At 54.7% G+C, this 21,942-nt stretch overlaps 1 protein-coding gene across 9 annotated transcripts in view; it reads left to right on the top strand.

Annotated features, from left to right (window-relative positions):
* The window catches only part of DLG3 (discs large MAGUK scaffold protein 3), a 75,079-nt gene extending 57,227 nt beyond the window's left edge, over positions 1-17,852 (top strand). For 5 of the 9 annotated variants that reach the window (XM_039717602.1, XM_039717599.1, XM_039717598.1 and 2 more), the window contains 11 exons: positions 2,391-2,505; positions 6,028-6,204; positions 6,871-6,946; positions 7,516-7,615; positions 10,281-10,322; positions 11,013-11,063; positions 11,853-11,954; positions 12,112-12,284; positions 12,850-12,959; positions 13,538-13,629; positions 15,293-17,852. In XM_039717602.1, the coding sequence (XP_039573536.1) occupies positions 2,391-2,505; positions 6,028-6,204; positions 6,871-6,946; positions 7,516-7,615; positions 10,281-10,322; positions 11,013-11,063; positions 11,853-11,954; positions 12,112-12,284; positions 12,850-12,959; positions 13,538-13,629; positions 15,293-15,399 (1,145 nt within the window). In that variant the 3' untranslated portion in view covers positions 15,400-17,852. Of the gene's footprint in view, positions 1-1,745; positions 1,892-2,390; positions 2,506-6,027; positions 6,205-6,870; positions 6,947-7,515; positions 7,616-9,278; positions 9,325-10,280; positions 10,323-11,012; positions 11,064-11,852; positions 11,955-12,111; positions 12,285-12,849; positions 12,960-13,537; positions 13,630-15,292 lie in introns of those variants that run through there. The other 4 variants (XM_039717600.1, XM_039717604.1, XM_039717606.1 and 1 more) reach the window with 2 other exon arrangements.
* Positions 17,853-21,942: the final 4,090 nt, after the last annotated feature.

Genomic DNA, 21,942 nt, shown 5'->3' with positions numbered 1-21,942 from the left:
TAGGGAGCAAAGGCAGGAGCACCCCTTGCTGGGGGTGACCTGCTGGTAATTGTCTCAGACTGTTCAATGTCCATTTAAAGGGTGCCCATGGCACCTGGCAGTACCCTGTGCTCAATCCTGGGGTAACCTTCTCTCCCCTGCGCTGGGAGGGAGGCACTGGGTTTGTTTTGGGGCTGGCTGCTCCTCCACTCTCTGCCCTCCCGCAGCTGGAGCAATGTGGGTTGGTGGCTCCTTGCAGACCCTTCCTAGGGCAGGACTGTGTTTGCTCTCTGGGGCTTAAAGCCAGAGCAGCCCCTGTGTCCTTCAGTTTGCTGCAGCCGGCCTGGTTTGTGCTTCTTGCCATGTTCGTGGGCTTTTCCCACCCCTCCCAGCTGTGTGGCCACTCCAGCAAAACTAGGAAAGTCCCTTTCCATGAAATGTCCCAGCTGAAATGGGGGCATTTGAGAACTTTGGGCTGCTTGCAGGGGGACGCCATTTCTGGCAGGGCAGTGGCATCCACAAGTTGCCCTTCCAATGCCCCCATCCTGATGCTAGGGGTGGAGAAATCTCCTTTTGCCCTGTGTTTCCTGTCCAGTCCCAGGCAGTGCATCCTCCACACTTGGAGAAGAGTGTTGCAGGAGTGTGAGTCTGTGCAGCAGGAGCAGTGGTCCCCTCCGTGTGGGGTGTGCAGGGAATCTGTGCCCCAGCAGGGTCTGCCATGACCTGGCTGGGGACAAAGGTTGTAGTGGTGCTTTCTGAGGGAAAACAGCCCTTCTGTACCAAAGAGGGTTTAAAAAGAAGCTGTACCCACTTCTGACAGATGTTCCTCTGGGATTCAAGAGCTTATGGGTATTGCAGGGCAGAATGAGCTGTGTGGGTCAAGAGATGTGGAGTGAGATGAAGATCAATTCCCTCTGCTGAGAGCTCCATAAAACCCTGCTGCTGCTTTGGTGGCAGAATCCAGTTTTCTTGTAAAATAAGCATTGTCCATGCCTTGCTGCATCTGTGTTTCCCTGTGCCAGCAGGAAGGCAGGTGAGGCAGTGGGTGCCCCTTGGCATGGGGCAGCCAGGGGTTCTCATGGTCTCCAGCTGACCCTGCCTGGTGTTGCAGCAGCTCTGGGTGTGGTATGGCAGGAGAAGGCGCTTTGCATGGAGTTTCTGTGTGCCACCTGGCAGTTTTTGTGTGTACTGCCTTTTGTTTTTCCCAACCTTAGGTAAAAACGTATCTTTGGTAGCTGGGTGTAGCAGGGGGATACCCAGGCTGTAGGGCTGGAGTCGGGAAATGCTGAGCTGCAGCTGCATCATCCCATAACCCCAGCCCTGCTTTTGTCTGCACTGACAGTGCATGGGAGAGGGGCTGGCTCCCAAACAAAGCCCACAGAGCATTTCTGAGCAGTGTTGCTGTTCTTCCTATGTGATGTGGCTCCACAGGCCCAGCACAGCTGTGGCTCTGCTCTGCAGCGAGCGCTTGCCTCCACAGCTGAGCTGCTATGCTCCCCTCCCTAGAATTAAAACCCAAGCCACATCTAAAACACTGGGTCATGGACAAGGCTTTCCAGGCAAGTCTTACAGCAGGGATGAGCCTGGTCCCCTCTCACCTGTAACTGCAGGATGTGCCCAAGGAACAAAATCAAGGATGTGAGGCGAGGTCTGGCAGTGTGGGCTGTGGCAGTGCCAGCAGCTTTCCTGGAGCCACAGTTGCTCTTTCCTCATTCGGCCCTGGGAAGGGAGGCCTGGTGCCTCCACCCTCTGCGTGTCAGCCCGACCTTTACACCGGCTGAAGGTCGGGCTGCTGAGCGCCGGGTGCCGGCGTGGCGGCTGCTCCTGCCCAGCTGCCTGGCAGGAAGGTGCTGGTGTCTTCTGGAGGGTTCCCCAGCTCTTCCTGCACGTCTCTGTCGCTGGGATGTAGAAGGTGAATTCCTCCTCCCTGCTCCTCTTCCAAGGGCAGGGACTTTGTGTTTTGCCTCCTTTCCCCCATTGCTGCTGAGGAGAAGGTCTTTGCTGCCAGCAGAGCGGTAGCTGGGGTCTCCCCCAATGGCTGTGGTCATGCCTCCCTGCTCCAGCTGAGAGGCAGTGGTCTCCTGGAGGGGCTCTTGCTCTCTCTGCCTGTTTTGCACTGCTCTGTAGGTCAGCAGGTTGCCAAGTCCCAGCCGTTCCCTCAAGGAGCTGCAGCTCAGCAGCAGTGGAGGTCACAGCACCATTGCCTGAGCTGCTGTGGGCAGTTGTGGTGGGGTTGGGAGCAGCTGGAACCCTGCCCGCTCCAGATACCCTGCCTGGACTCCTGCACAGTTCTGTAACCTCCTCATCTTTAGTCCCTCGTGTGCAGGGACAGACAGGCTGGTGGGCAAGCTGCCTTGTGGGGATCAGCCCGGGGTCAGCTGTGCCTGTCCTGAGCAGCCCTGTCCCCGCAGAGTACAGCCGCTTCGAGTCCAAGATCCACGACCTGCGGGAGCAGATGATGAACAGCAGCATGAGCTCCGGCTCCGGCTCGCTCCGCACCAGCGAGAAGAGATCGCTCTATGTCCGGTAAGGCCCCGCCTGCTCCCGGCACATCCCTGCGGGGCTGGTCACAGCTCAGCGCCTGCTCCCGGCACATCCCTGCGGGGCTGCGGGGCTGGTCACAGCTCAGCCGGGCTGTGCAGTGCCTCGGGGGGTGGTGTGGAGGGGGACACGGGGAGTGAGTGCCGTGGATGCATCACAGAGCCCGGAGGGTGCAGCAGGGAGAGCGAGGCTTGTGCACTGGCTTCGCAAGGCTGGGTGCTCGCATGCCTCTCCCAAGGACTGCTCCAGTTTGGAAAGCAGTGGTCTCTGCAGAGCCTGGGTGGCTGCTGGCCAGCCCAGCACACTGGGGAAACCAGGGGAATGATGGGCATCCAGCCCTGCTTCTGCCCCAGGCAGCTCGTGGCAGCTTTCAGGGAACTCTCCTCGAACCAGCAGACAGGCTTCTCCTTGTCTTGTCCTGCCACTCCTGTGGCAGGATCTGGCTGGATGGGAGATGAGCTCTTAGGAGGATTATTGCTCTGAGCCCTCAGAGCACTTTTGGTCTGGAGCCAGGTGCAGGACAGGCAGGCAGGGGTTAAACAGCCATGCAGCTCGAACTGCTGCAAGTCCTGTGTGGACAGGACAATCCCTGCCTGCCTCCTGCCACCTCCTGCCTGCCACAGCGCCGGTGGGATGAGCGCTAATGAGTAATTTTAACTTGGTAATTAAAATAATCCTGTAAATCCTTACTCTGCACAGCTTGTTGCAGGTGAGGCTGGCAGGAGCAAGGGATGCTTCTTCTCCTTCCCTCTGAGAAGGATGGCAAGGGCCAAGGCTGCATGTGCCTCAGCCTGCATTTCCCACTGCATGGCTGCTCCATGAGAGGGACTTCAGGCATGGTGGATGTGTTGCAAGCCTGGTATGGCAGGAGGGGAGAGCTGCAGCTCTGGGCTCCTGCAGTTCACACCTTCCCACAAGTCTCTGCAGGCAGCTTGCTTGATTTAGCATCTCAGGGCTTCCTGGGGGTGTGTGACAGCTGGGTGCAGTGTTGAATAAACATCATCTTGTTAGTCCTGCCCTCACTCCCCTGCTGTCCTGTGTGTGGAGGAGGGTTTAGGCTGGGTCCAGCTTGAGTTGAGCCTGTTCTCTGCCTGGAAAGGTGCTCATGTATCAAAGTATTCCTGTGAACCAGAGAGCTCCCTGTTGCCTTCATGCTGCTAGTAGCATTTCGTCATTCTTGGTGCATCCCCCCCATGGGGCTTTGGAGGCCTCCACAGCACTGTGTCCCTCACACACACCCAGGTGGAGCTGGGCTGTGCCTTGCTGAGAGGGTGATGCCAGGGGAGAGCTTTCCCCAGTGTGGCCCATCACAGCACTCTGCTCGACACACACCCTGCAGACGTGCTTGAAAGAGCTGCCGGGTGCCCAGGCTGCCCCAGCCCTGCTGGGTGGGGTAGTTTCAAGCACAGTTTACCTGAAACCAGCTGAGCTGCTGTGCTGTGGACAGGACATCAATTACAGGACTTGCTACGCAGCTGCCTGAGTCAGCCCTGTGGGGCTGCACTGCGTCCTGTGTGCTGTGGGAGGGCTGCAGCTGGGCACCTGAGTGCCTGCTGAGTGGAGCTGATGTGGGGGTGCTGGAGTTTCAGCAAAGGCAGGGGCAAGGCAGGTTCACATCCTGCCTGTCACCTCCCTGCCCTGCCGCAGGGCAAAGTCTGCCTGCTGGGTGGGGATGGAGGTCAGGCAGGCATTGTGCCTGGGCACCAGGAGGAAGCCATGGGAGTCCTTGGCACTGCTTGCCTGCCCTCCAGCCAAGCCATCTGCTCTCCTGGCCGTGGGTGCTGGGAGCTGGCCTGGGACAGAGCGGAGCTGCCGTCTGCCCCTGTGTCCCCGAGCCACAGTGGGTCCTGCATGCCAGCCCAGCCAGGGCTGGTCTCCTGGGGCACCGTGCCTCGGGGTGCCCAGTGCCTCCTGTGATGGCTCTGCAGTGTCCTGTCCCTGCAGAGATCTTGCTCTGCCTGTCCTGGGGTGGCTGCTGCTGGAGGAGCATGGGCCCTGTGCCGCTCTGCAGGGCAGGCTGCAGGGAGTGGGCAGGGCTCCTCTCAGCCTGCCTGCCTTTGGAACCGGCCTGACCAGTTCCCCAGGGCCTTGGCCAGGGGCACTGACCTCACAGTGGCCTGCCAGCCACATGCAGCCTTATCTCCTGGCCTGGAGCTGCCTGCAAGGCTTGATTACCTCCGGCCAAAGCACCCTTTGGTGCTCTGCAGCCACGCTGCCCTGCAGAGGGAACAGGCACAGGAGCTGCCCCAGCCCTGAGCAAGCTGGGCAAGGAGAACAGATCTGCTGGCTGAATGTATCTGGATGCATAGGGCACAAAGGTCTTGTCCCAAAGAAGCCTCCCCATGGGGCAGCCCTTCTTCTTCCCATTCAAGACCCAGCCCCAAGTGCCCTGAAGGTTTCATAGCCCAGCACTCCCCTGGCAGAAATGCCCAAGCTCTGCTGCTCCACAGGGATGACGTGCCACGTGATCCCACAGCCCTTCCCCTTAAAGTGTGCTTTTAGACCCCCTTTGGAGTCCCCCAGTGCAAGGGGGTAATGAGCAGAACAGAGGATGTCTCCTGCTTGCAGAAGGTTTATTAGGGCCAGGATTAAACCAGCAGTAAGCCAGTGTTTGCAGTGCCTGGGCCCATGCTGGGCTGGGGGCCAGTGGGGCCAGTGTCCCAGGAGCAAATACAGAGGTTTTGCTGCCAGTGCTTTTAGTAACTTGTTCCTTTCTTTGTCTTTTTGCAAGCTGATGCATCAAAGCAGACACAGTTTGTGTGATCTGACATTAGTAGAACAAGTTGCAGGTGAAAGCCACTGAGAGCAGCTTATGGGTACAGGCTGCTGTGCTGTGTGTGATGTACATGTGCAGGAAAAGTATTAGTGCTCCTTTAGTGAAAAAACAGCCTCTTTTCTATAGCTGGTTAGTTTAATTTTGAAGTTAATTTTAAACTCAATAAACTGTTCTCAAGGGAGGTGTTTAGGGGTATGAAAAGGATCAGTTGTGGAAGGAGATATATATACTCTGAGATGTATTCCTCATTCACAGGCTCTGTACATAAATAAACGCTGTGCTCAATGCCTTGGTGGTCTGGTGGTCTCTGCCTGTGCAACCACCTACCAGCAGTGGGGTCTGATGTTCCCTATCCCATTCCTTGGCCCCACAGCCACGGAGGGATGGATGGTGGGGAGCAGCCCTTCCTGAGGCTGCTGCTGTGGGCCTGCCCTGCTCACTAACCACAGACACTTTCAGTGCATCTGTGGCTCGTGTGCATCCTGCAGCTGGGGTCAGCAGTGAGTTCTCTCAGTCACTGTTGTTCCTGCACTGCACTCTCCAGGGCTTGTGCTGAGCCTGCCCGCCCAGGGCTGTGCAGGTGGCTGGCAGCACTGCTCGCCTTGGCAGGGCTTGGGTTAAACTTTGTAAGGTGTGAAGGTGGCTGGCACTGCCAGGAGGCTGGCACTGCCGCTGCCCTGGCTGCCTGGCCGTGCTCAGAGAAGGCACTGCTGCTCTCTGCTCCTCCTCAGAGCCCTGTTTGACTATGACCGGACCCGGGACAGCTGCCTGCCCAGCCAGGGGCTCAGCTTCTCCTACGGGGATATCCTGCACGTCATCAACGCCTCGGATGACGAGTGGTGGCAGGCCAGGCTGGTCACCCCCCACGGCGAGAGCGAGCAGATCGGGGTCATCCCCAGCAAGAAGAGGTGAGTGTCCATCAGCAGCAGCTGTCACACTTGTGACCCCAGGATTTCCCTGAACTCTGCAAGCCCCACAGCCCCCGGGGCCCTGCTCAGGCTGGGATCCCCTCGTGGTCCCAGTTCCCCTGTCCCTGTGCAGTGTGCAGGGCAGCTTGGTTGGGCTGAGGCTGTGTGCAGATCTCCCTAGGCAGGTGTTCTCCAAAGCTGGGTGAGACTCCAGGTGAGGAGGGGAGTGGTCAGCCCCCTCTGTGGTCCCTGTGGGGATGGGGAGTTGTGTTAGCCAGTCTGGGTGTCTGTGTGAGAGCAGAGTCACAGCAGCAAGGGCTGCTCCTTGTGTCCTCTGTCAGTCCTGTCAGTCTGCCCAGCCCTGTAGCCAGGTCCCACTGTGAGGTGGGAAGTCACAGAGAGCAGAGGAGCTGGTGGCTGCTGCCTTCAGGTCTGCAAAGCCAGCCTTGAGTCTGTTCTCTGTCTCTGTTGGGAAGGCTGGCTTGGCTCCTCTCCTGCTGCTGCAGACACTGGCCTGGGCCAGACCCTGGGCAGGCAGCTCCACATCTGAGCCTCCCTTGGAAGGAGCCTCATTTGCCAATGGGGTGCCTTTGGCTGCCTGAGGAGCCACTTGAGCAGCCTGGAGGGCACATGGATGGGACTGGCAACTCTTTCTCTCCTGATCAGGGTGGAGAAGAAGGAGAGAGCACGGTTGAAAACAGTGAAGTTCCACGCCAGGACTGGCATGATTGAGTCCAACAGGGTAAGTGCTGATCTGGGGCTCAGTGGGGCACCTGGAATTGGTAACCAGGGAGGGCAGGATGAGTCCCAGCAGCAAAAGCTCCTCATGGGGCAGCTCAAACAATCCCAGGGCAAAGAGCTGTGTGACTGACCTGCCCCAGGCCCACATCTGCTTGGCACAAACCCTCTGTGAATGTGCAGTGATTGAGCAGAGGAGCCCAGGATGGTGTGAAAGCCCTGGAAAGGACCCATGTTTAAAGTGATGGGGTGGCAGAGCTCATGGCATGAAGCTGCCTGAAGGTAGCTGCCCTCACACCTCACGAGCAGTGCCTCACAGGCCAACAAGCAAGTAAGAGCAGCCTGGCTACCCTGCAGAGCTAGACTGCCCCATCAGCTTCCCAGCATCCCTACCACATGTTTTTCTCCATGCTTAATTTTTTTCCTGCATTACAGTTCTCATGTAATCTCCATGATTTCATTTGAGGGTGACTGCCCTGACACAGCTCCTCATTGTCTCTTCATTTTAATTTTCCCCACATGTGTTAAACACCATTGTTTTTTCTGTCCTCCTTCCATCTCCGTGTTCTTCAGTCGATCAAAACGAAACGTAAAAAGAGTTTTCGCCTCTCTCGAAAGTTCCCATTTTACAAGAGCAAAGAGAACCTGGCCCAGGAGAGCAGCGGACAGGAACGTAAGTAGCAGCTGGCCAGAGAGGGCAAGCCTGCAGCCCTCAGCTTCCCTGCCCTGAGGGAAGAGGTTCAGCACATTCCCATAGCCAGGGGTCCTGGCACCTGCCTGTATTCAGGTCTGTGCTCCACAGTCGTGCCAGCAGCTAGGGAAAAACTGGAGCTTGAAATGAAAGCAACAGCTGCAGTCTGGCACTCTCTTCCTTTCTCTCATGTTCAATGTCTTCATCTTTCCATCCAACTTTACACCCACCCAACTCCCTGCTCTGCCTCCCCCTGCTCTCCCCCCTTTGCTGCAGGCTCTGCTCCCTCCCTCTGCCTGCTTCCCTCCAAGTGAGGGGCTGGCTGCCTCCTGCAGAGCTTCTCCTGTCCCTGCCAGGGCTCAGGGCCTGGGGAGGTCCCAGCCCCATCTTCCCTAGAAGTGACTTACAGCTTCCCATTCCCACTGGAGAGCCCTTCCAGTGGGTTGAGCCCTGTGGGTACGGGGCAGCCATGACCCTGCTGCCCACCCACGACTGAGGCACATCTTTGGTAGTTGGCTGCAGATGTTGGGGGTCCACAGCTCTCACCACCCTAGGACTCCCAGTAAAGGCAGGGTGTTTATCTTGTTGCCCCAAATCCTGACGTGGGCAGCACTGGAGCTGCTCACCAAACCCAGCCCCTCTGAGTGCTGAGCTGCATCCACTCCGTGGGCAAGCTCCAGGCTGGCAGTGCCCACCCCTCTGGAAAGGGGCAGTGGACAAGAGCTGTGTCTGTGCCCCAGTGCCAGCACAGCAGGCACATCCCCTCTCCTCTGGGGCTGTCTTGGGTGTCATACAGAGGCAGGAGTTGCTGCTGGGCTGCTCCAAGGGCTCCCTGCTGCCCATGGCAGGCTGGTGCCACCTTCCAGTGATTTTAGCAGGCAGCAGAAGCCTCTGGCCCATGCTGAAGGTTGTCTGTGTGAATGCCTGTCTCTGGCAGTGCCTGCACATGGCTGGGCTCAGTGAGATCCGTGCTGAACCTGGGGCTTGCTTTTGGCTGCCCTGCAGTGATGTGACAGCATGGGGATGGGACAGGCCACTCTGCCTGCCTGTGTCACACACACACAGCCAGCTCCCTCCCTGTGCTCTGCCCCTGTCCATCCCAGCTTGCACTGGGGGGTCTCTGCCTCACATTTCCACAGCCTGTGCAAGCATTGTGCTGTGGGGCAGCTGACACACACAGCTGGGGAAAATGTGTCCTCCTGCCACGTGTCACAGACCTGTGTGCTGTGCCTGGCCCCAGAGTGGCCAGGGGAGGCACAGAGCCACTGTGCCCTGCCAGTACACTCCACGAGGAGAAACACTTCAGCCTCTGTGCCAGCAGCTCAGGGCTGCAACTGCTTGCTGCCAGCCGATGCTGCTGTGGCTGCCCTGCCCTCCCCAGGCCCAGGGTGGCTCCTGGGGGCTCCTTGGCACAGAGGGTGAGCTTGGGGGGCGGAGGGGGTCCAGCCAGACAAGGCAAGATGTTGGCGGCGGGCTGATGGTGTCAGCTCTGAAGATATTTAACCTCACTTGCAGTTGCAGCTCTGGGCCGTTCTGCACTCCTGTCACTAATGCTGGTCTGGCTCTGTCTCCCCCATCCCTCTGACTCCCCTTTCCTGCGCTGTCTTCTCTCCCCCTCTCCCCTTCTTGCTGTCTGTGAAATCAGGACTTCCCTGGGTTAAGTGACGATTATTATGGAGCAAAGAACCTGAGTAAGTTGAATTCCGATGCTCATTGTTCCCTTTCTGTGGCTGGCGGTGCCTGGGGCGGGGCTGGCTGGGCTCTGGCCGGGCAGCTGTGCTTCCCTGGCTGCAGGCAGGAGGAGCCCCGGGGCTGCGGGGCTTCAGGTGCCACTGCTGCACGTGGGACGGGGTGGGGGAGCTTGTGTGGGGGTGATGGCCATGCCCTAAGTGCCTGCTGCACCTCCTCATCCTCTTCTTCTGCTCCTGTCTGGGTTGGTTGGTGCTTTAGCACTCGGAGCCACTTGCAGTGTGGGTGGGAAGTGGGTCTGCTCTGAACGGGGTGGGTGACAACATTTTGAGGTGTTCCTGCCTTTCTCTGGGTTACCACACATGCAGAACTGCAGAATAATGAGAGGAGCCCCATGGGCTTCTCAGCTGGGGCATGAGATCCCTGCCAAGCTCCAGACCTCCAGGCAGTGACTGGGGCAGGCAGCGGCCAGCAAGCCTCTGTGGGGTGGTCGCAGCACTAGGATCAGCCTGAGCAAGCAAAGCCCCAAACTCTGTCCTATTCTGTCACTGTCTTGTCTCTGTGCATCCCAGCCCCGTGCCCAGAGGTAGGCTCCCCATCCCTGTGCCAGCACAGCCGTGCCCTCCCCTGCCCGCTGTGTGCATGCTGCACCTGCTCCCTGCCAGCATTCCTGCCAGCGTCCCCTGTGCACTGCACCTTCCCCAGGCCTGGGAAGCCTTCACATCTGCCAGGCAGGCCCTCCTGGCCTCTCTGTCCTCTCCTGCATGTCCCCGGGTTCCCAGGAAGGTGAAAGATGCCGCCCTTGCCCGTGTGGCACAGACTCATCCCGGTGGCTGCTGGGCTGCAGGTGTTTCGGGAGGCTGTCCTGCCCTTGGTCACACGTGCTGGGTGACAGCCGGGTGCCCCCGTGCCTCCCCCCATGCTCCTTCTGAAGGGGATCTCTCTGGTTGCTTTGCAGAGGGCGTGACATCAAACACCAGTGACAGCGAGAGCAGTTCCAGTAAGTGTGTGTGCACCTGCTCTCCCGCCCCGTGTGCGTGTCCCTGTGTCAGTCTGCGTGTCTGGGCACGTCCATCTTGTCCTGTCCCAGTGGCGGTTCTGTTCGGAGGCTGGTCCTTCCTGCTGGTGACACTGAGATGCTGCGGCCAGCTCCCTCCTGGGGCCAGGGAGAGCAGGGGCTGGGAGTGAGCCTGCTGCTTCACTGCTCTCTCCTGGCTGCACAGCTCTGCTCCAGGGCAGGCTGTGGGTTCCCAGTCCATGGTGATCCCCCATCCTCAGTGCCTGCTGCAGGAAGCAATGGCCAGAGGGCAGGCCTGCAGCACAGATGGCTCCTGGAGCCCAAGCCTGTACAAGAGTGTGGGATCCAGCTGCAACAGATGCTCCCTTTGTCCCCAGAAAGTCCTCTAAATATCTGCAGGGAGGACACAACATCCCAGTGGGCTGGGAGCCTGTGGTGGGGGAGGGAAAGAGGAGGCTTGACCCAGAGCTGGGACATGAATAATTAAAGTGGCTCAAGGGCGCATAACTGCATGCCCGTCATGCTTCACATCCGTGGGTGGAGTGATGGGGACAGCCTGGAGTGTCCCCAGAGCTGGGGGAGGCTGAAGGGGCAGGAGCCAGCTCCTCACAGCTGGGAGGGGCTGGAGAGCTGCTGCAAGTGCTCACCTACATCCCCCTGGCTCTGTTGCAGAAGGACAAGAGGACACCATCCTGTCGTACGAGCCAGTGACGCGGCAAGAAAGTAAGTCCTGAGCTGAACTGCCCCATGCCCACTCCAGTGGGGCCACCTGTGACCCCAGCACAGCCAGGGGTCCTGTGTGCCCTCCCGTCGTGCACAGCAGCAGGGCACAGGGTGGATGCAAGAGCAGTCCTGTGTGTTGTGTGCAGCAGGGGAGCCAGGTGTGCACAGCTTTCCCTGGCCTCCACTGCCCAGTTTCAATCAACAAAAGATTTGTGTCATGGTCTGCAAGACCAAGGGAGGGATCCAGAGCTAAAACTGAGCTTGGCTTTAGTCCTCAGCTGAGGACAGGATTATCCCTTCCTACCTCAGACCAGGCCCCTGCTGCAGAGCACCTCCTCCCCAGCCACAGCCCACAGCCTTTAACCCTGCTTGGTGCTCAAACCCTGCAGACCCTTTTGCAGGCTGAATAGTCCCAGCCTCAGTGCTCTGTCCTTGCCAGGAGCTGGAGCTGACTCTTAGGCTCCCGTCACTCCCCCAGCTCCCTGGCATCCTCACCCAGCTGTCCTGGTTGCCTGGCTCCTGCCCAGGCAAGGGAGCAGCTTTGCTGATCCACAGCCCTGGAGACCTGCAGAACCTTCCCTGGGGCCACGTAGATGGTTTGGGTCAGATGGGAAGGACATGCTGACCGTGACCAGGAGGAGATAAACTCACATGGAGGAGGCACCTTTGGGTGCCCATGTGAGCCAGAGCAGCCACTGCCAGCAGGGAGAGGGCAGGGCTTCCAAAAGTGGCAGTAGGGTCAGCTGCCTGCAGCACAGGTGGGCCTCAGCTTGTGGCTCTTGTTTGCAGTTCACTATGCGAGGCCAGTGATCATCCTGGGCCCGACAAAGGACAGAATTAACGACGACCTCATCTCTGAATTCCCACACAAGTTTGGTTCCTGCGTGCCCCGTAAGTCCCAGCTCAGTGCCCTTGCTGGAGGGAGGGGAGAGGGGTGGCTCTGCTGCCTGCAGGGTCGTGCCCGTGGCGTGGGGAGGGGGCTGGGAGCACAGGTGGGTTTTGTCCCTCCTGGTTTGTGGTGTCACTCTGGGTGCCCACTCTCCTGCAGACACCACCAGGCCTCGGCGTGACAACGAGGTGGACGGCCAGGACTACCACTTTGTGGTGTCCAGGGAACAGATGGAGAAAGACATCCAGGACAACAAGTTCATAGAGGCTGGGCAGTTCAATGACAATCTCTACGGGACCAGCATCCAGTCCGTGCGAGCGGTGGCAGAGCGGGTGAGTGTCAGTGCCAGTCCTGGCACTGGGGTGCACCCAGCCCAAACCCACACGCATTCAGCAGCTCCCCTCCTTTCCCTGTGGTGTTAGTGAAGGGCTGTAACCACATTAGGCAAGCACAGCACGATCCTCTCCTCCCTCCAGAGTCCTGCCAAGCCATGTGGCTGCTTTTCTCAGCTGTGCTACTCTGCCTCAGCGTGGTACCTCTGTCATCCAAACTCCCCCCAAAAGCCTGGCACTGGTGGCCCACCTTTGTGCTCAGGAGCTCACAGGATAGAGATACCTGGGTGCCCTCAAAGCAGCAGCATTCCTCTGGAAGAGTCCTGCAGCTACCCAGGGCTTGTATCTAGTTTCACGTGTCCAAACAAAGACTCAGTCCCTTTGCCTTGTTGCTGTCCTGCCCTGAGCAAGCAGGAATGTGAGGCCATTTGGAGCTGGCTTGTGTCTCAGGAGTGGTGTTCATTTCTGTGGCTCCTCCCTTTTCAAGCACATCTGTATGAACAAGCTGTTTCCCACACAGAGTAGACTGTGTGGGTAGGTCTGATCCTGCTTGTCTCCTTTCCAGGGGAAGCACTGCATCCTGGATGTGTCTGGCAATGCTATCAAGAGGTTGCGACAAGCACAACTTTATCCCATTGCCATTTTCATCAAACCAAAATCCATTGAAGCCCTCATGTAAGTGCAGCACCGTGTTCTGTGCCCCTCCAGCTGCTTGTCCTGCTGCTCCTGGCCCTGGGTAGAGCAGGCTGGAAAGCATGGGAGAGCTGAGCTTGCAACTCTTTTGAGCAGCAGCAGAGAATATTATCTGTGAGGAGAGTCAAGAGCTTGAGACTGACCCTGAGATCAGAAGAAATTCTGCTGGCACCAAGGGGCCTGGGAAAAGCCCTTCTCAAGTCAGAAGGGGTCAAACTGCTTGTTTCTATGTTTTATGGAGATGAGAAACCCTAGGCAAGCAGGGAGACTTCTGCAGCGGTCTCACAAGTTTAGGGGATTGTCTGAGTTTGAATTCCCTTCCCTGCTGTGGTGCAGGGGGTGGGGGAGGTGGCACTGGGAGGAACTGGTGGAAGCTGAGATGAAGTGCCGAGGCAGCCTGGAGTCTGTGGGGAAGGGCCTTGCCTTGGGAGCTGGGTCCTGCACAGCTTCCATTCCTGTGAGCAGAGGATTCCCAGGCACCCTGGCTCTGTGGGCTATTTTTGCTTCTGTTCATTGCTAAGAAAAAGAGCTAAAAAGTTTCTGGTTTTTGTGTGTGGCAGGGAGATGAACCGGAGACAGACATATGAACAGGCCAACAAGGTCTTTGACAAAGCCATGAAACTTGAGCAAGAGTTTGGAGAATATTTTACAGGTGAGTGTCCTGAGCAGGGTTGTATCTGATTTACTTCATTTTTCCATGCAGCAGCTGTGACCTCTCTACCAGCACTGTCCCACTGCAGGGTCATGGGAAAACATCCAGCTTCATCAAAGCAAGAAAGAAATGGCACTGTGCCAGGAGGGCTCTGCAAGGGGACTGCTCCAAGATCAGTGGATAGCAGTAAACGAGTCATAGAGGAGGAGACAAGTTGTCAGGCAGGATTTTCTGAGTTTGTGAAAGCTTATCACCAACTTCAGCAATAATAAAAATCTAAAAATCCCAGAGCAGGGGAAGCACAGGGTTTCAGAGTGCTACAAGTCTACAGGAAGTAAACTCCCTGCATGGGAGAAAAGGAGAGCTTTTTCAAAAAGAGAAAAGAGAAGTTTCTAAAGAGGACAGATAAAAAGTTAGTGACCTAAACGGTGGAGACAGTCCTGAGTTATTACAAAACATCTACCCAAAAAGACTGGAAGTTTGGCTTGCTTCCTAAGTAGTCTTTGCTCAAGAGCCAGTCAGGGGTTGCTGACACTTTGTGCCTGCTGAGATGAACTGCTCATGACACAGGCATCCCTGTGCATTACGGAACTAATGTTTGTAACATGATTAATTCTGGAAAACCACAGGCAGGTGAAGAGGCAGAGGAACTGGTCTTCCATCCTTTTCCAGTGCAATAGCTGTTTCTTCTGAAGTTGAGGAATTATAATGTTGCCAAACTGTGCATTACCTACCTAACAGCTACTGGGAAAAACCCCAAGCAGGATGTTTTCCAAAAATTGATTTCAGCTGGGCAAATACTTGGGTACAAACACGATGAGCTTTCCCCAGACCTCCTGTCCTAGGCTCCAGAGCTGCTGGCTGTTTTTCCAGGAAGATATGCCACAGTTTTGCAGGCCCTCAACATGCCACTGTGCACTTGGAGGGCGAGTTTGATGTTGACCTGTGGAAAAGGAATGCTGTTGGCTGAAATGTGTTGAAAGAACTGGGTAACAGGCAGAGGGATGGTCACTGCCACAGGTTCTGTGCCAGCAACTTAGAGTGAGGGAGCAGAGCTGCTGGAGGATGGTGCTGGCTGGCTTACAGAGGCAGGCTGATTACCAGAAAGCTTTGGCCCTTCTTGCTGTGCTCCTGTACACAGCACAGTGGAGTGCAGGACAGGGCAGGGGGTGCTGCTGGAGCCTTTCCCAGCCTGAGAGCTCTGTGTTCCCACCCTGCAGCACAGGAGGCAAACAGGAGGAGCCCTCAGCAGCCAGCCAGAAGGAAAACCAGAGGGAAGGGACAAAGCTGGCACCTCGGGGTGGGTGCTTGGTGCCCCCCATGAGCTGCCCCAGCCCTGCCTTCCTGGCTGTGGTCAGCACAGCCGTGGCAGTGCCAGCCCCGGTGCCCGGCACAGCGTGCAAAGCTGATTAGCAGGCTGGTGTGGAGAGCCCAGCCAGCCCTGCACACAGCCAGGAGCTCTGCCAGCTGGGATCAGCACTGCCTAATCCCCAGCGAGGTGCTGCTTTAACCCTCTGTGTCACTGGGCCCAGGGCAGCTCCTCTGACACCACCAGGTTTGGTCCCTGCTGGCTGTGCCCCCCAGCCCTGTGGGGCAGCAGGAGAGCTCTGCCATAACTCATGGCAGAACTGCTCAGGGTCTTGTTTTCTCTCTCCTCTTCCAGCCATCGTACAAGGAGACTCTCTTGAAGAAATTTACAGCAAAATCAAACAGATCATTGAGGACCAGTCCGGGCACTACATCTGGGTCCCGTCCCCAGAGAAACTCTGAAGATGTCTCCCACCTGCTTCCCTGTGAGCAGAAGATCTCTGAAGTCCCACCCATCCGAGCCCTCTGCCCCGAGGGGGAGGGATATGAAAACTACTCCTGCTCCCTTTTTTAGATCGTCGCAAAATTGAGTTTTCTAGTCCTGTTTCTTTTGTTGGGATGAACTCATATCATTCATCACGTGACTGTTCCCACCATTCCTGCATGGACCTTCCCACTGCTCCAGTAGAGACAGACGAGAACCCATTCAAGGTCGTTTTTTTATTATTATTATTATATTATTATTATATTATTATTATTATTAACTAAACGAAGAATCAAGATGGGAGGAGGCGGCTAAGGACTAATGTAAGAAAACAAGTGAAACAATGGACTCTGAACACATGAGCTGGTATCAGAGCTCCAGGGGCATTTTCCAAGTGTGACCGTCTAGCAGCTCTGAACAGTGCGACAGATGGGCAGCAGAAAGCCTTTTATTTATCTGTATATGTAATTTATATATAATATAGAGGAGAGATATTATATATATATTATATATATATATGTATGTGGACTAGGAAATCTGAGGGACCTCTCTGAGAAGGTGTTGTATTATTGCAAGGTTCTTTCAGTTCCTCTGTCCCGACCACTCGGCGTAGGGAGTCCACTTGGGCAGGACGAGCTCAAAACGGTACCAGGTGCTTTGGAAACTTCTCCCGTCCAGGCCAGTTCCCTGCAGCCACCCTGGGTCTGGGACAGGCCAGAGACTGGCACTGCCTGTGCAGGAGGGACCTGAGCAAGGAGCAGCAGCTGGCCTGCGAGAGGCTGGGAGACAGAGACTGAGCAGGAGGCTGCGGAGCAAGAGAATGGATGATGCTACATATTAAATTGCACATTGTTTTACACACCACCTTATGTGTTTGCATGAGAGGTTTCCTTTTGGTTCTATTTTTTTAAGCTGATTTTAAACCAAAACCATATTGTGTTGTTGTGTTGGCTTTTTTAATTATTATTATTATTATTATTATTCCATTTTTCTCTTGTCAATGATGAACTGAATGGGTATAAAATCCAGTTTTTTAACTTATTTTTTAAGCTGGCTCTATTGTAAATAGAATCTAGATCTGTGGTGTTTAGTTAAGAAATACTTTACTGGCCACATGGAACAAATGTACTCACTGTCCTGTGTTGCTGTGAAAAACCTGGGATGTTGGACTGGCCCTGTACCTGTGGGTGCAGGTGGAATGACCCATTCTGGCTTGTGGCAGCACACTGGCATTCCCTTCTGCATTAGCCACTGGCAGGAAAAGCCCCCAGCTGTGCCTTGGATGGACACTGACATTTTCCAGATCAGTAACAGAATTGATACACTTCTCTGTTCCCTGCTCCGTGCCATTCCCAGCCCTGCTGTGTGCAGGGGCCAGGGCTGGCTCCCCGGGAGGGGCCCTCCTTCAGCAGAGGTGACTGCATGGCCACCCTGCCTGGCTCTGTCCCTGGCATCTCTGTGTGAATCTGGCTGGAGCTGGGTTCTGCTGCCTCCCCCCAGCCCTGCAGTGGTGCCCCAGGGGCCGCAGAGCTGCCCCATCCACTGGGCACTGGCGTTTTTCAGGAGAGGCACCGAGACACTTGGCCCTAAGCTGAGACATGTCTGTCTTTGGGGACACCTTGGCTTCTGTGCTTGAGTGGGCTCCAGACCCTTGTGTGGAGCTGGGGACACTCACGTGGCCTTTGAGGAGTGTGTGCTGGGTACTCAGAGTTCAGGTGCGAGTGCTCCCACCTTGCCAGGAGCTGGTGGACGCTGTTCCTCACGCAGTGCCAGCCCCACAGCACGGGAGGTCGCTGTCCAAGCACGCCCAGGTAAGTCTCCTCCTGCCTCTGTGTGGCAGGGACAAGCTGTGGTCCCTCTCCCCAGGGTGATGGCTCTCGGTGTGTCAGTCAGTGTGGCAGCCAGCGTGGGCCACAGCTGCTGTGACACTGTCCCTGTGCTGCCTGGGTTGAAGCTCCTTTGCCCATCCTGCATCCCAAGGAGCCCTGCAGGGACCGAGCAGCTTCTGGGGCCAGGACAGGGCACTGCAGGAGAGCCACAGCTGTGGCACAGTGCAGGGCAGGAGCATTCTGCTGTCGGTGGGACCGACCCTAAAGGAGCACACAGAACTTTGGCAATGGATTCCTGTCGGGCAGCCAGCCCCTGCCCCCTGGCCCTGCTCCAGCTGCTATAAATGTCGGTCCCTGAAGAAGTGGAGTAAGTGAAACAAAAGTCCTTAAGGTGCTAGTCACACATTCCTATCTTTTTTGGTCTTTTTTTTTTTCTGTTTTTTCCTAATAGCCTGTCTCCCTCTCTCGAGTCACGTGGAGAAAAAGATGATGTACTCCATGGCATAGCTGACAGTATCGAATCGATCATGACAACAGTAGTTGGTTAACAGTGTTTCTTCCAAGGAGACATATATTTTTAATAAACAGAGAGTTGCAAAGAACTCTTGTCTTTGAGACCTTCTTGTAGAGTCCTTCATTGTGTACCAGATCTGTTTTTTCGGTGCTGGTGTTAGCAACTCTTGATATGGTCTCTTTATGGCAAACTGAAATGTTGACACTGGTTTAGGGGGAAAAAACAGCCTTTTTTAGTATAAAATGTGATGCCTGAGAACTTGCCTAGTGGGAAAAGGAAATCTTAAAAAAATAATAAAAACCAAGAAAATAGAAAATAAAAGGAAGTGAAGGAAGCCACTGAAAAGTGCTTTTGGTTGGGTTTTAACCCAGGTTAAGTCTGGCCTGATGACACAACACCATAATGTATTTTGGATCATGGCTTGAACTTGGGGAGGTTGCTTTACAAATAATAGGGTCTACATAATTGCTCTTGTAGTGGATATAAAGACAACAAAGTAAATACATAGTCCAGCTAACACAGACCTTCTTTTCACAGTTTTAACATGCTGTTTAAACATCAGAGAGAAAAGTTGTAAAGGTAACTGGTATAATTTTTAGTACCTTCAAATGCAAAGTAGAGGAGTGCTCCCTGAGAGACAAATGTGGTTAAAGGAGTGTCACAGTACTTTGTGCCTGAATCTGCTTTGTCATTTAGCTGAGCTGAAGGAAGGGTGCAGAGGTTTGGTTTTTAAATAATAGATTTCTTTTTTACTTTCAAACTGCACAAAAGAGAAGCAAATGGTGATTTCAGGAGAACAAGGATATTGTACCAACTGAGTTTGCTGACTGTTCAGTTTGTGAAGCTCACTGGACAAATTCAAAGCCACTTAGAAACTCCTGTAACTGATCAGATCAACAGCCTGCTGGTGGTGGTTGTCCACAAAACACCAGAAGATTAAGCAGTTGCTAAGCAGAACTGATGCTAGAATTACCACTCAAAAATCAAACTTTGCTTGCATACTGACAGATTTGGAGGCAGGGATGAAGCAGCACAGGAACATTGTCTGCTGCTGCTGGCCCAGCTCTGCCCAGCCCGCTGGGGCTGCAGCCACCCCTGCCATGGCAACCCACGGCCTGGCCGAGCTTGTGTCACCTTGATCTGCTGAGACAGGGAAACGTTCAGGTGCCAGGGGGACAGGAACACGGGGTTATCTTCTCAAATAAACCCTGTCACTCCTGTAAGGCAGAACAACCTCTGGAAGAGAAACATCATGTGAAGAGAAAGAGGGTGGCGTGGAGAAGGAACTTGCTCTGTTAAAGCTGTAACCACCCGTTTTCCTGGCTAGGGATAAGTTGCTCTGCTGACCACGACATTTGCAAATCCTGGCCCAGAAAATAGCAGAGCATTGTCCTGAAAATGGTCCTGCCCAGTTGTGAAATGTAGGAGCTGGTTCTTTTCTCTCCCAAGATGTCCTGCTAAAGCTGCCTGCAACAGGCATGAAACTAATCTGCCCTAAGACACTTCTAGAAAATTAGACTGTAAGCTGCTTGTGCTATAGAGAAACATGTCTGTGCTTCTGTCTGCAGCTCTGGGTAATTAGCTGTCTTAGCTAAGCAGGAGAGCACAGGTTGTGCTGTGAGGCTACTGGAAGAGGGGCTTTAAAGGAATATAATTATAATTTTCTCCAAATTATTTTCCCCTTGATAGAGCTGTCTTAGATACGCCCTTTGTTGCTAATGATGCTTGGCAGCACAATCTTCAAGAACTGCTGTTCTCTGCTTTCCTCAGGCTGTCACAGCAGGATTCATGGCACTGAAGCATCTGCTGTGAAGCAGGTAGAGTTATCATCTTGTCAAAAATGTCTCTTTCCTTCAAGAATCCTTGGGTACACCTTGACCTTCAGTGTTTATTTATAGCCCTTGCCTCCAAAATGAGGGTCATTTGTTTACCCTTAGGGTTTTTAAACCCTAAAGAAAAACATTACACATTGTTGGAGTCAATCAGTGCAGCATCTCTGAATGGAACCAGCACGTGGGAGCACCTATGGGGCTTGAAATACCTGCTTGGGGCCACACTTGACTCAGCACAGGGGTGACTGTGGAATTTCCTCCCCTAGTTACACTGCTTGACAAAATCTTCTGTCCAATCCTCTAATGAGCTTCAGCCCTCTTCCAATTACCTTCATTTTTGATTAGTGACCACTTCTGAGTGTTAGTGGCCAGGCCAGCCCCTGTGCCTTTCCTGCCTCTCCCAGATGCTCAGTGCAGCCACAGCAGAGGGAGCAAAGCTCTTCCCACAGTGTCTGGTGGGAGGGAGGGAGGGAGGTGCACCCTCAGTGCAGAGCTCTGGATGAGCCCTGCTCCTGCTGCAGTGGTAGAAGGGGCTCCAGGGCTCAGCAGCTGGGCTGTATCTTCTCTGGCCTGCCCCATTCCCAGATCTCCTCAGCAAGGACGTTTTTCCCAGGGGAGGCTCCCTGCCCCATCAATCCCAGGGGTCAGTTTGGACTCGCCCTCTCCCTGGGCCCATTCCCAATCCACACTGCAATTCCCTTGTGTCCCTGCACTGCTGCTCCTCCCCAAACGGTTCAGAAGTCAAATTAGAGGGGGAAAGGGGCTGGGGAAAAGGGAGAGAAGCCTGTGACCCCCTGCCCTGGAGGATCCATTTGTGCTCTCAGAAGCAGGGAGGGCTCTGCAGCACAGAACCGGGGTCCAGCACACCCCGGGGCTTCCACAGTGGTGTGTAAATAGGAAAGTACAGCTGCAATGCCACCCTCTGGAGCCATCTGTGCACATCCAGGGATGAGCACACGTCTCTGAGCTGAAAGAAAACAGGGATCAATGAAAAGGTAAGAATGGGGCAGGAATGAACAGCTCTGTTGGTTTTTTTACAGGTCAGCTGTTGCTGGTTTAGAAAACATTTATAAACCACAATCGCCCTCGATGGGCTACTGAACTGTAAAACAGCATTTAGCCTGGACCAGCAAACACCTGCAAAGGTGTGTGATTGCACACAAACTACCTACTGGGAACAGCCACTGGAAATGCAGCTAATTACAGTCTGATTCAGCTAGGAGAGGAATTCTTGCCCTACTTAAACCCTTTGGTAAATACTTAGCCTGGAATAAAATGTACTGTGTAAAAATGTGCAGGAAGAGATGAGTACTATCAGCAGAGTCTGAAATTTATCTGATTCAGGCTCTTCAGTGCTATCTGCAGCATAAAAGAAACCAGAATATCTGCAAGGAAAAAATTCAAACCATTCTGGCTGTAGGCAAACCCACATTTAGTGCTTGCTGCCTTCTCTGGCTGTATATAATTACCTCTTGCACTTGCTGGGCAAACATGACCTTTCTCACAAGGTACAGTGTGACACCTTTACCTGTTTGTGTGTGTGCAAGTCAGAACTGAGCAGTAATTAAAGCCAGCCCAGCAGGCTCCAAGCAGATACTGCAGGCAGGATGGAAACCTTTGAGTTTGTGGCATCATTTAGAGTCCCCCAGTGCTGTGATGCAGCATGGATCTCCAAAACTGTGACTCCAGAAGAATTTTCTGTGGCATTTGAGACCTGGGTTTTTATAGATTTAAAGGTATTTCTTAGTTAAACAAGCAGCACATTGTGCATTACAGATCTGAGAGCAGTGTCTCAGAGACCCAAAGGAGCTCTAGTGAACTGATTTAAGCTCACCACGAAATGGAGAATTTACACTAAACAGATCCATGCTCCTGTTAAGGAACTCCCCTGTGTGGCCCTTCAGATGCCTCTCCCAGGGGCACCACCCAGAGTGTCCCTGCTGGGACCAAAGTCCCTTTGCAGTGGCAGCTCCAGGGACCCTGTGGGTTTGGCTCCTGCACACCCCACACTCACACAGACAGGAATCCTCAGTGGCTCAGGTTTCCCACAGCCAAGTCCCAGATGTGCTCAGACTTGCTGAGCACCTGCCTGGCCCAGGGTTCAGGGAGCTGGAAGGGAGGAGTGCAGCCCTCCCAGCACTGCCAGGGACAGCTGCAGCTCCTTCCCCAGCTCAGCACTGCTGGTTTTTCTGTTCCAAGGGACTGTGAAACCAGCAAACAGCTCTGAGTTCTTGTCTCCACTGAAATGGACTGTAAACTAAACAATCTGATAAATATTTATGCAGCAAGGCAGCTATGACAACCAGAGGAGATGGAATACTTTTTAAAGACTTTTATCGTGCTCAT

The sequence above is a fragment of the Passer montanus genome, unplaced genomic scaffold (genome assembly GCF_014805655.1).
Source record: "Passer montanus isolate IOZ18808 unplaced genomic scaffold, ASM1480565v1 scaffold38, whole genome shotgun sequence".
Taxonomy (NCBI): Eukaryota; Metazoa; Chordata; class Aves; order Passeriformes; family Passeridae; genus Passer; species Passer montanus.
This window is presented reverse-complemented; position numbering and strand designations above follow the sequence as displayed.